The following is a 16,381-nucleotide window of genomic DNA, read 5'->3' as shown; positions in this document are numbered from 1 at the left end:
TCTCACACATATTAGATATTCTAACATATAGAGGAAGTAAGAATGGAGAAGTCTCTTGACTCTTGCTTATTCCACAATGCTAGAGCCCAAGGAGACAGAAAACTTGAATTTAGGACTCTGAGAGTCTTCCATGGAGAAAAAATCAGCCCACACAACAATTTAGAGGACACAGGAGAGAAAATATCTAAAGGAATTTAATTTTGGTTCCCAGTTTTAAGGCCCATAAGCAGAAATGCCATTCATTGAATTTCAGTGGTCATTTCTATAGCTGTTCTTCACAAAGGTAGAAACAGATTTATTTCCCATGGCTGTCTTAGAAACACATCACCACAATACGTCTATTAAGTTGCCTGTTGGAATTTGTGAAAGCAAAGGTAAGCAGCTGGTCAGTGTGTCTGTGATGATCACATTAGCCAAGGAAAGCCATTGCTATGTCTCTGTCACTTAAAGAAATGAGAATACTTATCATTTCAAGTGGGGATGTTTTGACAAGATTTACCTTAACACACCTTTGAAAACCTTTGGAATGCTTTCCCTGCAATCTTAACAATATTAACAGAGGCCACAATTGCCCCTCATCTGGGAAATCTTCTGTTCCCATCTCCAGCTTCCCTTGCCCCCTCTTCTCTCACCTATCAGGGCTCTAACATAAGGAAAATAGCCATTCCAAGATGGTTCCCTTCAATATTTAGTCAATGTCTAGATGGTACTTTTTCTTTTACTCTTTTTACATTGAACTACTTTTTAAAAATTACTGTAACCAAATTTTGAGCTTAGATTTAATTACCAAGTGTCTATCTGAGGTTGCCTATTTCTTAATTGTGGGAGAAATGAACTGTGCTGTCAACATGTGAAATCAGACCCATCACCCATGATGAGTTTCTGTCCCTCTAATCAAACTTCAAGGTGATGATTAATAAGTGTGATTTAATATTTTTAGAGGGGACCTCAGATACAGACACATGACAACATGCTGCAGTCAGTATATGAAACTGCCACTACCCTGAGCATTTTGGCCAATGATCTACTAGACCAGTGTTGGCCAACCATGGCCTGTTGGTCAAATCCAGCCTGCTGTCTATGTTTTCATGATGCATGAGCTTTAAAATGCTTTTTATAATTTGTAATGGTTACATTTTAAATGATTATATAAGTACCTATATAATGAGAACTAAACTCTGACCTTTTTCCTTCACTTGCCCAAATTCCTATTGAAGACATCTGGGGAGTCACGCTCTGCAAACCATAAAGTCTCGTCAGAGGGATTTCATTTAACCCTGCATAATGTGGCTTACTTTCCAGCCTGACTCTGGCAATGACATCACATGACAGATAAGGAAGTCAAAATATTTTAACCCCAAATATGTTTCTTTGCCCTATATTAAAATAGTCCTGCAAAGCTGTCTCTTATGGGGGGGAAAAACTACATTCTGTAGAAAATCCCTTTTCCCTTTTGCAGGCCTTTTTCCTGATCCAAGAGAGAACCAACTAAGAGTCTGACACCTTTTTTAAAGTCTGATGAGAAACATTTACCATCTATTATCTCTGAAGCCTGCTACCTGGAGGCTACATCTACATAATAAGAACCTCAGTCTCCACAATCCCTTATCTTAAGCTAGATAATTCCTTTCTATTGATTCCAGGCCTTTAAACTCTTTCAACCAATTGCCAAACAGAACGTATTTGAATCCACCTATAATGTGGAAACACAGCCCCCCCAAGTTGTCTTGCCTTTCCAGACTGAACCATCATACATCTTACAAATATTGACGAATGCCTTATGTCCCCCTAAAACATATAAAGCTTATTTGTGGCCTGACCACCGTGGGCAGATGTTCTCAGGGTCTCCTGAGGGCTATGTCAGCGGCCATGGTCACTCATATTTGGCTCAGAATAAAATAATAAATCTCTTCAAATTTTATAGAGTTTGATTCTTTTTGTTGACAATAATATCCTCAAGTTTGCCTGTTGGCCAAGGAAGTCTAAAAGATTTACTATTTGGCCCTTTAAAAAAAAAAAAAAGGTTTGCTAACCTCCAATCTAAAAGATGATCCTATAACTTGAAATCCCTTTCATTGCTGAATGTGACATCATACTGCCATGTATTCAATAAGATTGACCATGGCTTTTAGAACTGCAAAGTGTTCAACTAAATAATGTGATCGACAAGCTTTTATCCTGTGGAAAGGTACAGCAAATGAGATACCCCTTAAAACAAAAGTGAAAGGAATGTGGATCCCAGGCATTTTGAGATGTCATCATGTCTTGAAATGGTGTATCATTAGTCTGCCTTAATCTAAGTGTGGAAGCTTTTGATTGCCTCTCTGCAAACTGCTTTTCAGTGGAACCATATTGCAGCTGTTCTAACCACCCAGTTCCTGTGCTGGACCCTGAGTACATTAAAGGAAGTACAAAACAGTTACTTCCCAAAGACTCTCAACCAACTTTTCTTTCCTTAAATGATGGTCATTCTCCATATGGCAGGAGCAACATTTTTCTTATTTTTCTCTGCTGGTTTGAAACCAGAACTGAACTAGATATTCTTTCCAAATTAGAGGTTACCTCTTTCACTGATAACAGGGATTTAGAGGATTTGGGGTTTAGAACAATGTTATTTAAGTTCAATAACTGGAAAATCTGTTGATGAAGCAAAACCTGCATTAACATACTAATTATAGTTTTTGGCTGATAAAGAAAAATAAACAGCTCTCGAAAACAACTTTTTCCAAAAATGAAAACATTCTTTAGCTTTTTAGGGTACTTCATATAAAATAAAATGAAGAAATTTAAAATGACAAAAAAGAGAAGTACTCTAAATTCATCATCACTCTGCATATTAAGTTATCTTTACCATATAAAATACAAAAAAGAAAAGAAATACCTTAGAGAATTAAACATTTGCTAAATCTAAAAAGATGAATCTTTCTTCACGATAAAGTTAAGTGTCTCTTGATTCAACATGTGTCCAGTAACTACTGATTGTCTGATACTTTCAGAAGCCCAAGAACAGAAGAAAGAAAATACCTATGGACAGATGTTTATTAATCTATTTAACAAGCTCAGAATTTAGATTCAAGTGGTAACTCATCATCTCTTCTCTCCATCAGGCTAGAAATCTCTGAGAATCAACTTGTCAGTCTCAAACTGTCTCCAAAATGCCCGAACTTTGCCACTGATGATCTCTCCTTTAACTTAACTAGTTTTCTGTCCAAGCCACAGGTCTAAAAATGCTGTGTTTAACAGAGCTATGTTTAATGTTTAAATAATGGTGGTTTCCCATTTACAGTAGGATATAGCTATAATCCTTTGAATTACATTAGAAGCCCTTTGCAAGCTTGTTCCAATTCCCTGCCCTTTTCTGGTATCTCTCTATACCATAGCCTCAACTCTGGAGTCTTTAAGTAGCATGTGAATATGCCATGCCTTTGTCCACGCCATTCTTTTCCCCACGATGCCCTTCCTTCTGCCTCCGCACTCCAGGTTTTCTCTCCTCCATCAAGGTTCGGTTTGAACAGCACATCTTTGCATGTGTGTGCTGTTGACATATCTACTTTCCCTCCAACGCAGGCAGCTCAATCTTTGCATCCTGATATCCAGCACCATGAGTTTGGAAGACATTTGTAGGAGCTCAATACTTATTTTATCACTGAATTTTGTGGGCTGGATTACCTCTGTGTTTCATGCAATTTAAAAAAACTTGCCATAGTCTCTGCCATGTGGGCAAAGTGTAAATGTACTTCCTGTAGGAGAAACTCCAACTTCTTTCTGCTTCTCCAATTTTGCTGTCAATCATGAAAACATCTAATACCTACTAATATTTACAGAGTGCTTATAGGTAAGTATCATGCTAGTACTTGCCAAATCTAATTTGATTTTTTCAGTAAGCCAATGAGATTGTGATTGTGATTATTCTCATTGTGGCAGATGAAGAAACTGAGGTTTAGAGAGTTCTCATAGCTGACAAACAAACAAAAAACCAAAAACAACAACAACAACAAAACCACAGGTAGGCTATGCCCTTGGCCTATTTCTCTTTAAGCCAAGTATAAATTGAGGTCATACTAAGAGGCTAGTCACAGTCGTAGAAATGGAGGTCATACTAAGAGACTTGTCATGGTCATAGCTTTAATGGATTGACAGGTCACACTTAGAGGGATGGGGGAAGTGGTTAGGGTTACCAGTGGAGTCCTGAGACTCATCAAGGTCTTCTTTAAGAATTTATCCAGAGTGGAGGAGCAAATGAGGCCACAAGATAAAGACTCTGGCCTTTCCCATCTCTCACGCCCCCACCAATCCCCATTGCCATCAGCAGGAGGCCTGCACTCATGGAACTAAATTTCAGACCCTAGGACTTAGCATCCTGCCTGTTGAATGTCCTATTTTACTTTATTTGCTGAAACAACAGAGCAAGCGCAATTAGTATAGGGTGGTTAGCTGTGTTTCATTTGCAAGAATAAGGCATTCTTTTAAAAATAATAAGGCAATTTATTTACATCTACTTTTTCCTTCTCAATTTTCACAGCAGCAAGCGATTAAAAAAATGGAGAAAATTACCCCAACGGAAATATTTACGAGTAAATAGCTTGAAGAAATGGTGAGGATGCTACTACCTGAATAATTCTGGTCCCACCCACCAAAAAAAGCAAGATAATACTCCTGACAGCATGACTGAATTGTGTGTAATTACTGCCAATGTTTTCAACATGATGCTAATGAGAAAAGTGTTAGCATTAAATCAGAAAGGCCTAAAAACATTTATTTTCCGAAGAGTATGACTACTACCTCTATCTTTCATTGAAGGCTTTGGAGGAAATACTATCCTTTATTACCATTGTTCTTTTCTGGCAGCTTGATTTGATATCATCATTTTCACAGATTTCTTTAGTATGTTTCTGGACATGCACGCTATATGACAATATTTTAATGTGGATCATTTTGACCAAACATATAGTTCTCTTTGGACTTGCAGCTACACATCCAAATTCATTGACTAGATGGCATAGGATGTTCTTCCTAACATTCTTCAGTTTTCTTCTTTGACATATTCAAGGACTCTTGAATGTCTCATAGCAAGTAAATACACATAAATCTAAGACTAAGTCCTTATGTAACACTTACCATGGAAAGAAAGAAAGAAATTCTCTCTGTTTTTACATTTGGCCTAAAAATTTGAGCATTATAAAGTTTCAGAAAATGCTTTGCCAGCTGAAAATATAAAATAAATTACATTCACAGCCCTAATATCTTTTATTGTATGTACATTTTCACAGGCAGGCTATCACTTTCCCTAGATTATCTGGAAGATAATAGATAATAAGGTAAAGGCAAATTCAGACAAAGATAGAAAAGTGCTCTGCTCAAACCCCTTAAAAAGACTAATGATACTTTCTCAATGCAAATGTTAAGATTGCTTTTTAAGAGTCTATTTTGGAAACTATTTCCATTAAAAAAGAAAAAAAAAAACCCTGACCATTAGCTACTCTGAGTAGTTGCAAATTGTGGCTGTGTTCAGAAAGTTGGCAGATTTCAGCAGATGAATTTCAGTCTAGCAGCCAAGATGATCAACTAAATAAACCATTTATCAAACGTTAGAGACCTTTATCTGATTTTATTTTGTAGTGCAGCCAGACATAGTTTAAAAACATAGACAGAGATGCCAGAAACAAGGAGCTAAGTATGGCTACAGAAAATAATAAAACAGTGCCCCAAATGAACCCAATTTCATTTACTAGAATATATGGCTCTTATTTTCTGCAGACATTTCCCCAAACACTTAAGCAAGAGGCACAGATCCTCCCGTCCATCCTATTCACCCAGTGGACCAAGGCACTATTTTTTAAAGCAGTTCCTGCAGAAGGTAAACATAAAGTGAATAAATTAGATTACTGGATGATTGCACAAGGGTAAGACTAAGCTTTCAACTATAATAAAGTAACTTCCTCTGTTTATATATCCATGCTAGAATGCGGATCCTGCAGAATGTTCTGAGATAATATAAACTTAAGGAGCACAGGTCATCCACTGATCCACCCCGCCAACCAGACAGATCTTGACCCAGTGCCTATTATTTATCCGGTGCTATATTTGGCAATGGGAATAGAGAGACAGAACAGAAATCCAAGGTCCCTTTCTTCCGGAAGCGTATGTTCTGGTAGAGTTTCCGAACAAGTAAATGGATGAGCTTGTAATGGAAAATGCACATGTCTTGGGGAAACTTGCTATCTATTAATGCTGAGCTTACGGAAGGGGAAGAAATGGCCAGTTCACCTGCTCTCAAGCCAGTGTGAATCACGCTCTCTTCCTCACATCCTTCTCGCCTTTCATCTCTCAACAAATATTTCTTTGAGCATCTCTCATGTGCTAGGCACTGGGAATAAGTCATGGGAAAGCCAAACATCATCCTGCAAATTGCATGTTTGAGCACTGACTATGGTGAGTGTAGGTAGAGAGGCCGTGGACTCTTTCAAGAACAGTGGCTGCCAATCCTTGGAGCAGGAGAGGAGCAGATTAGATGAGGGCACCTGCTTCAGTTGGCTCCAGGTGAGACATCCTGGGAGGGGAGGAGGGTGGGAAGAAGAAAGGATAACAACCAAAGTGACAACAAAGTAAGGGTCATTTCTCCACTGCCCTACGTGACTATCCTCAGTTACAAGCCTTGTTATGAAGTAAATAAGTAAAAGGCAGGGACAATGATTAGGTAAGCAGATTCAAAGAAAATTCCCAGTGCCTGCCACCTCCCCACTCATCTTGCATCATGTGTCTCTCCCGTGGTGAAACATCTGCTGCTGGGGTCCTCTTTGGTAGATGCACTTAAGAAAGGAAATGGACTAAATGGAAAATAAAGATGAAAAATGGTTATTGTGTCAACTGAGCTCCTGTCACCCAATGGGCTTCCAGAGCATCCACTCCCAACAAGCCAAGAAATACACGTTTGCTTTGTCCCTCGTTCAGGTGAGAGCCAGAGGTGCTGGTGAGCTCTGTGTGTGTGTGTGTGTGTGTGTGTGCGCGTGCTTGGGAGAGTGGATGGGTGTGGTTTCTGAAGCTCCTGCTCTTGAAGGAGTTTGTGACAGAAATGCCTGCACTCACTATATTTATTGCTCCAACATGCAATTTGAGATACCGTGAGTGAAGACGGGAGACAAGGTAACACACCTTAAAACCAACTTGAATCATCTCAAAGTCCATAGGGTCCCAAATGGGATACTTTCTTGAGTGAATGCTGCAAATTGTTGTATTAAATGTTCTTTCTGCCCAGCAGGCTGAGAAGTAGACTTTAAAACCACACCTAAGACAGGCCTTCTCAGAAAGTCTTCAGAAATAATAATGATAATAAAATCCCACAAACCTGCTGAAGAAACTATCACATCCATGTGCATCCTACAAAAAGTGCCGCATCTCAGTGAGAGGAAAACATTGCAAACTCTGGGAAACTCCATTGGACATCTGATGTGCAAGCTTTTTACCCTCAAAGACAAGAACTTAGAGTCACGTTCCACCTCCTCAGCAAACATGCTGAAGTGAAGCTTATCACAGCACAAGGAAATAGCCAAGGCTTGCCTAAATTTAGGGACATTTCTTTCCTTTGGATTGCACTGATGTTGCCTGGATCAGCACTGAACTCTGGAAACCCTCACGGAAGAGTGACACTCTTTATTCATTTTCATTGATTTTCCAATTTTGGTTAAATTGCGTTGATCTTTTTTGGGGGCCTGTTTATGTTTTGTGACTAGAAATGCTTAATTCAACGCCCATAATTACATACTTATTACAACTTAATGAAAGCCCAAATGAAAAGATCATGAGCTGGAAACACATTTGTCCCCTAAAATAAACTTTTAAAATGGGATGATTTACTACATTATCACTTTGATTTATAAATAGAGACTTATAAAATATTTTCTCTCAGAACAAAGAGAAGCTGAAATGGAGAAATCACCATGCTAAATCTTTTTCCTGTGAAAGGATCTTGCGAGAAGCTTCGGGAGCATTAAGGGTTATAGGAAAGCTGGTGTGTGTGTGTGTGTGTGTGTGCGCGCGTGCACGTGCACGCACATGCCAAGTGGGCAACAGAGAGCCTTGGGAAGTCATCTCTGGCCTCCAAAAGAAGAAAATATATCAGCCACAAAAATAGGGAGGGTTGGCTGGACATGGTGGCCCATGCCTGTAATCCTAGCACTTTGGGAGGCCAAGGTGGGCAGATCACCTAAGGTCAGGAGTTTGGGACCAGCCTGACCTATATGGTGAAACCCCATCTCTACCAAAAATACAAAAATTAGCCAGGCATGGTGGCAGGCACCTGTAGTCCTAGCTACTCAGCAGGCTGACACATGAGAATTGCTTGAACCTGGGAAGTAGAGGTTGCAGTGAGCCAAGATCGTGCCACTGCACACTAGCCTGGGCAACAGAGCAAGACTCTGTTTCAAAAAAAAAGGAGGGTTGGAAAGAGAATGCAAGATGAAATGAAGGAAATGGACTCATTACTTTTTCTACTACTTCCCTATTCTTTAACTAGAAACAAGTACATTTTCCAAAGGACAATCTGAGTTTCAACGCAAATTTCTTTCTCTCTCTCTCTCTCCCTTTCAATAATTACCTATTTCGAGCTTCTGTTTCTCACTGCTTATGTAAGATCTTAGTTTTATTTCCAACTCTTTTTCCTTTTTTTCCCTCTATGCCAACAAACATATAATTAGGATTTTCAGGAGTGCTTCAACCATGCTAGGCAGTAGAAATACAAACATGCATATGATCACAGTCTCTGTTGTCAAGAAATGTACAGTCTAGGCCATTGTTGTCCCATAGAACCTTCTGGGGTGATGGAAGTGTTCTAGGTCTGCCCTGTCCAGTACAATAGCCACCAACCATATATGACCGCTGAGCACTTGAAGTGTGGCCCATGTGACCGAGAACCTGATCTTTACATCTTGATTTCAGTTAATATACTTTAAAATTGCAATAACCCCATGTGACTAGTGGTTACTGCACTGGACAATTCAGGCCTAGACCAAGAGAAAGAGAATCTTGTTCAGAGACAAATGACAACCTCAATTAGCACATGCCAATTTCTATAGGATGGCGACAGGCAAGGGTAGTCAGAGATGGGAGGAAGAACAAGAATGTGGAAGAATCAGGTGGATGAGGACAGTTTCTTAGGGAGGGTTAATGTAATCCAGAATCTCTTGACAAACTACAGCGTGTAAGAGAGAAGAAAGCAGAGGAAACGACATTCCAAACCATGGATTTATTTCATCAAAAACACTGATGGGGAAATGCACAGAGCCCCTGAAGGAAGCCCAGCAGTTACCACAGAGCAGATGGTTCTTGCAGAAGGTCAAGGACAACTCCAAGGTGCTATGCCTGTGGGATGATGTCAGGAGCAGGGAATTGCAGAATAGGAGCAGGCTTAGGGTGGATGGAGAATGAAGAATGGGTAGGAATCCACGAGTTGGTTTAAGGATGCTGAGTTTGGAGGGCCGCAAGGGTCTTCTACTTAAGGTAGCTTATGGTAAGGTACAGGGTGGACCTCAAACTCAGGAAAGGGCAGGGCCATATTTCTGTGCCATCTGAAGGGGGCAGCAGACCCTGGATCCACTGGAGCATCACACCTCACGTCACCAATGGTGCATGTGTGGAAAGTGGACCTGATGTCTCCAGTATTTCTGATTTCTAGAAAAACTGGAAATTGGCATTTTTAAAACAGAAATATGAAATCTAAATATTTTGATATGGCAACGAATTCTAAAAGCTGTAAAACACCGTGGGCAAAACCAAAGAGCAGGCATGTGGACTGACTGGTCCAGGGGTCACCGGTTTGTAACATGTGACCCAAGAGACGGGGGAGATTTCAGAGAGAGAGTTGAAAGGGACGAGAACAGAGATGGAGGAAGGGATGGGTTCAAGGAGGAATGCAGGACGCCTGCAGCAAAGGGTTGGAGAAGGGAGTCATGGCCATTTGACTCTGCAGCAGGGACAGCCTCTGTGGTCTTAGACGAAGCCACCTCCCTTTCCTTCCCCTCCTTCCCTCGTCTTTCCCTCTCCCTTCTAGCATCAAAGCAGGGGCTAGAGGCAGAGTCTGGAATCACCAGGCCCTAATGAATAAGTGGCTATTGAGGAAACAGGTATCAGGTTGAGTGAACACAAACAGTTCCAAGCGCTTTAGCCTTTCAGAGCACGTGTTTCCTGGGGTCACATAATATCCCATTTCCCTTTATAGATTTTCCCCACCAAAACACGGTAAACCCCTGATTTCTGCCTTTACAGTATAAAAAGCCACTGACTGGAGCCCCACATCATCCCTTGCATGAAAGCCACATCCTGTTCTTGTGAAAAAGAAAGTGTATTATTTTCAGCTCACCTCTCGGTCCAGCAGTGCAGGTGACACAACAGTGACAATGTCTCCTTTCTCAGGATCGATGTAGAACATGTTGGGAGATGGCTTGTCAGGCGTCTGCTGACGGATATTATACCGCAGCAGGGCATTATCAGTGGCTGGGTCATCTGCATCAAAGGCTGTCATCCGCATCACCGTGGTCCCTATCGGGGCACGACAGAAAGGCAGGGAATGGTTATCAATGCGTCAGCAACGGTCAGAGCCCCTTCCCCACCTGGGCAACAGCAATGCAGCAGTGTGCCAATCACTCTCCAGATTAAAAAAGAAAAGTATTTCCTAAGCTTTGCTATGTTTCAGCTGTTCTTCCTCCTTTCCTTCCCTGCTCCATCCCATGGAAAGACCTGAAATAAAGAAAATCTTTGCTGTTCAACAGACTGACCACTTAATTTTTCCCTCTGTTGATACACTGTTTATTTTCAGGGGCTTTCATTCCACTGTGGATGTGGCTTTGTGACAGGGACATTCTTTTTTTTTTTTTTTTCTTTTTTTGAGACAGAGTCTCACTCTGTCACCCAAGCTGGAGTGCAGTGGCGTGATCTCGGCTCACTGCAACCTCCGCCTTCCAGGTTCAAGTGATTCTCCTGCCTCAGCCTCCTGAGTAGCTGAGATTACAGTCGTGTACTAATATGTCCAGCTATTTTTTGTATTTTTAGTAGAAATGGGGTTTTATCATTTTGGCCCGGTTTGTCTTGAACTCCTGACCTCAGGTGATCCACCTGCCTCGGCCTCCCAGAGTGCTGGAATTACAGGCATGAGCCATCACACCTAGCCATGGCCTTCATTTTTAAAGCTCTTATTGAATGCCAACTCCATGTGTCTGGGCTGGGTGTTGGGGAAACAAGAGTACAAAGAGGCATGTTCCTGGGTGTGCAGGAGCTCAGAAATTCGTAGAAGAGATAAACATATAACAAGCCACAAGACCTATCAGGCACATTGAAAGAGGGTGTTATGAATACAGAGGCAAACAACCTCATCGAGCCTGGGGTTTGCACAAAGGTGTCTGATGCAGACACCTAAGAAGAGAGTAGCCAGGAACAAGTAGAAGGGACCTCAAAGCAAAAAGACATTCCAGTTAAAGGGAACGAGAGCAAACCTAATGTGTACCTACTATGTAGCAGCCGTGTTATTTTAGGGACTTCCAATATAAAATGAGGGTAACACGGTTGGGTTCACTCACAAACAAGCAAGAGTCACACAAACAGGACCTGATTCTATAATAAGCATGTGGAGTGTTAGGTTATGTCAACGATTGATAAGGGTATCAGATAATGGGTCTTCCTCACATGCAGCTGATATAAAGGGAAACTGGTATATCTGCTGTCAAGGACTATCGGGCAGCAAAGAGTAAACACAGTGCCTTCACCTCCTTGGCATCTACTTTCAGAAACAACTGCATGTGTCCACGAGGGATCTGTGCAAACAAATTTCTAGCCGAATTATCTGTCAAGGTGAAAAATTTGGAAACAGCCTAGCTGTTCATCAACAGGGGAATTGTTAAAATGATAGTATTCTCACACTGAGATATTTTACAGCAGCTAAAAAAGATTGTAGATCTAATGGGTTCTAATGTGGGAAACTCTTCAAGATATATTATTTAGTAAAAATGTCAGGTTGAGGAATGTTCAGGGTTCAGCACCAGAACAGAACATTCTTGATTCATGCAGCCCCTTGCCTTTGAATGGCAGCAGGAACAACATGGTTCTGTTTCCCATTGACCTCGTCATGGAATCAGCATTCTCAAACAGCGGCCTAGGCAGCCACTTGAAGTATATGGAAACTGATGTGAAATGTGGCACATTTTAACTTTCCTTACCCACAGGATGATAGTGATATCATTTTTGTGAACTTGCTTACACACAGAACATGCCACAATACTGTATTCACATGTTTTACTGGTACAGTTTATAAGTGCATAGAACAAAGTCTATAAGGAAAACTTCTTTCTGGTGATGGTGGTTAAATGTGGAGAAGAAGAGAGGGGATTGGGATTTGGCATAGTCATCGGGAAAGATCTTGGCCTCATCTATAACATTTTGTTTATTTTTACAAGGTGAATGTATTGCTTTGGCAATTAAAATTTAATTTACAGAGAGTATAATTATACATACCCATAAAACATGCCTGCTAGTTTTGATGATTGACAATAGCAATTGTATTGCTATCATATTTGGCTTAGGGCATCCTGCCTAATCATAACTTTTTATCCCAATATACTCTTCTACAAATGTAAGTCCCCATCTTCTGATTTTGAATCTGTCTGGACTCAAAGTATGACCTAACCGGAAGAGATCAAAGCAGCTGATGTATGTTCATCAAAGAAGCAGGAATACTCATACAAAGAAAACACTTGAGGCCTAAAGGAAAGATAGAATTCATCTGGTTTTACCACCACCCAGTATTGCTTTCCCTTCTATAACAATGCTTCTCTAATCATCAAAGCCAGTTTTTTTCCCTCACCACTGGAATTAGATTATCAGCCATTAGGCCTGATGGATCAGATAAACAAGGAAGATCTGGCCACCCTCAACTTTCGATTGATTTGTTAAGCAGTCTCGGTTAATTTCACCAATGGTGCCATTTAGCCACATGCTTCAAGGTGCACTTCCTATCCACCTTGTTTCTTTGCCCTGAGAAATGGTCTCAGGGCAAGCTTCAAGGTTCAGCGCCTGAAAAGAACATTCTTGGCCTATGCAGCCCCCTTGCCTCTGGAAGACAGCAGGAAAAACATGGCTCTGTCTCCCATTGACCGTGCTGTGGAATCAGTGATATCAAACAGTGGTCTAGGCAGTCACTCGCAGTCTACGGAAACTGACGTGAAATGTGACACGTATTAACCTTCCTGATCTAGGCAAACTTGAGAATATCCCCATCAGAAATCAGAGGCAGATTTCAGGCCTGCGATCTTACACAGGGATTTGCTGTAGGGAGCTCCGTGTGGCCAAAGACATAGAAGGAAGCCTTAACCCCATCAATTCCACACCAGTCTCTGGTTAAGTACACTTGACCCAGGGTCTTGCACCTAGTTTATGTCTAATGAATGCTTGATTGATTGGATTTGTGCCCTATTTAATCTGCCTTTAACTGAAGTCATAGAGGGTATAAAAATGAAGTCATCATGGCTTGCAACTGACATATGCATTAAAATGATTAGAGGAAGGAAAAAAAAAGACCTCTCAGGTTGATGAGTCTTTAGTTTTCACCAGGAAATTCACTGAGGATATCTTTTTGTTTACAGATTTGATAACACGATATAACACAAAGTTATCCTGGAACAGTCCCAAGCAGCATACACAGAAAATGCTTTTTATTTTAATGCATGGTTATGGAACAACTGAACTCGGTCTTCAGGCCCGTGTTTGTCTTAACCCAGACACGAATGCATCACTGGATTTACTTTGGAGGAAATCACGCCTCTGTGGGAACCACATTGTGCCTAAGTCATGTAAATAGGTTTGCGGCATTGAAGACAATGACTCTGAGGTGACATATCTGGGTTCAAGTCTTCAGAAGCTGTGTGCCCATGGCCACAGTATTCATCTCTCTCTGAGCCTCAATTTCCCCGTTTTCAACATTCCTCTTTGCTTGTTGTGAGGATTTCATGGGATGACCTATTTGTACAGTGCCTAGTACATTAGTGTTCAGAGAAGATGCCCTGTAATATCAAACTCTGTCCTGGGTTCTGAGCCAATTATGGCAGTACAGGCAAAAGCCTAAAATACAGGAGACTAGGATTAAGGTGTGCAAAGAATGTGGGACAAAGGGTGACAGGACAGCCCTCTCTCTCACAAGGTCCCTTCTCCCGTCCACCCTGCCCATGGTCTTAGCGTGCAGACCTGGGTTTCTATTGAGGCTATCACAACAACCCTCAACACACACACATGTGCATACACACATTCTGTAGTCTACAGCATGTCTCTACATGGTCCTCTAGTCTGCCTCTAAGACCAGGCTTTACTCTGAACCTCAGCCTATCTGCTGAGTGCAATGCTTGGCCCTCGCCAGTACCTCCCCTGGAGGCTGGATCATGGTTTCCTTACTTGTGTGTTCTGCAAAGGCTGGATAAACTCCCTAAACCAGCATTCCCTAAATTGGTTCCAAGGAACTCTGGCTTCATAGATTCAGTAGAGAAACAGATTTGGGAAATATGTGACAAATACCGCGAAGCAGAGTTTCCCTGGAGGACTTTTCAGTGCCTTTATTAAGCACGCTTACAGCGTCAATCTCCAAGAGAGGGTGGACTTTGCCGCACTCGCCAAACTTTGCTGTTGATGGAACCTCTTTATCTCAGAACTGTCTATCTTCTTGTGATGGGCCACATGGTCCTAGATGGGAGCTCTTGGAGGGTATAGACTGTTTTGTTCATTTTGTAAGCCCAGTATCTGACACGTAGTACGTCTTCATCACTGTTCTTTGAGTTGAATTGCCTTCTTGCCATTCACCGTAGTGTTGCCTCATTCCACACTGACCACAGCCACCAGTACCTTGTCTTCAAAGAAGAATGAACAACTGAGCAACGCGCCTGGAGATTTTTCACAACTGCCTCTGAGCTTCCTGTTCAATGTGCCTTGGAGGTCCTTGCTGGAACGGGATTCTGGGTCATACATCAAGGCTATGCCCAAGGCTGACATGCAGCAGGTGGGCATCAGTGCACCTGCTCCAACTACCTGTGGGTGATGCCTGTACCTCTCCTCTTATGCAGTCCCACACACTGGAGTCCATGTCCACCACTTTGTTTTCACCAGCCCGGGCAGCTTCCCATCCGGGCTTGTCTTGTGTTTCCAGACAGCAGAGAAAGGATAATTATATGACAGACACGCACTGGGGCTTCCACAGAGTACATTTCTGACTTTTCCCCCGTCACAATATTCTCCTGAGTGTCAAAATAAATTATAATCACCCTGTCACTCCCTGAGCCAGATGAACTAGCAGCGGCTCCTCCAAAGTGGGAAAAAACATCCCAGGTTGCTGGTTGAAAGTCTCAAGTCGGGCCGTCATTTTCTTTTGTCGAAGGACACGTCCGCCAGCCTGACAGGCTGATTAGCAAGCATGATCGCTTCCTTGTGGCCAGGTAGCCCCTTCCTCTTGACTGTGGCTCTCTGATTAAAGCAAGTGCCGCCTGGTTTCTTGACCTTGAAAGCCAGCTTTGAAGTTTTGCTTTCCTGTGACTTCAAGCACAGCCAAGCCCTTGAGAAAGGAGAGTGCAGATCTGACAGTGACGGAGGGTTTTCGGCCGGCTGCAAGGATGGGGATGCTCCAAAAGACAGTGACAAAATTATTCTGTTCTTAACATTCCTTTGACTCCATCCCTAAACATTTCCTTTGCCTGATCAAAAAGTGTCAGGCTCATTTTTTACAAAATGCTATTCCTATAAGTGAATCATGTATTGAGACATAGACGTTCAGATCTATATTCAGCACCGGATTTCTGATAGCACAGTTAGGGCAACTGTGTGCCTTCTAGGGAGAAGTGTGATGTTAAAGCAAACTTGAGCAGAGATGGCAGATGTCACCAGGTGAACCTCTTTGATGTGACGAAATGGCACATCACTGTCAAGCATCAAACTGACTAGAGGAGGCAGTGAGTTCTAATTCCACCCAAACAATGGTTTCTGTGACCAAATGATCTAACAGTTGAGCTTTCAAAAGATGATGTGGTCATGGATCCTGCACTGCACCACGTTACTTGTGTGTTTGCCCCTGTATCAGAGGATAAGCCTTAGACCAGCAGCAGCTAAGGGTGCTTAGCCAGGTGAGACAGATGTAGAAGCTGCTATTTTAAATTCTAACATTTTGGGGTATATCTAGTTGGAATGATTCTCATTGGAAACTAAATTTCCATTGAAGATCCTTCAGTTTGAAGGTTTTGGGCCTCCTGATTCCAAGTGAGAACCAGATAGTTCTCCCAGGACTGAGGGGAATTCCAGGACAGTCCTGGGCAAACCAGAGTGAGGAGGTCACCCTGCAGGCCAAGTTTTGCTTTCAGATGTAGAC

At 41.8% G+C, this 16,381-nt stretch overlaps 1 protein-coding gene across 1 annotated transcript in view; it reads right to left on the bottom strand.

The window, feature by feature from the left end:
* Window positions 1-16,381, bottom strand: part of CDH13 (cadherin 13) — a 1,108,439-nt gene that overhangs the window by 292,572 nt on the left and 799,486 nt on the right. The window contains exon 6 of the mRNA XM_023226862.2: window positions 10,355-10,533. Within this exon, the coding sequence (XP_023082630.1) occupies window positions 10,355-10,533 (179 nt within the window). The remainder of the gene's footprint in view (window positions 1-10,354; window positions 10,534-16,381) is intronic.

This window comes from Piliocolobus tephrosceles, chromosome 17, assembly GCF_002776525.5.
Source record: "Piliocolobus tephrosceles isolate RC106 chromosome 17, ASM277652v3, whole genome shotgun sequence".
In the NCBI taxonomy this organism is placed as follows: Eukaryota; Metazoa; Chordata; class Mammalia; order Primates; family Cercopithecidae; genus Piliocolobus; species Piliocolobus tephrosceles.
This window is presented reverse-complemented; position numbering and strand designations above follow the sequence as displayed.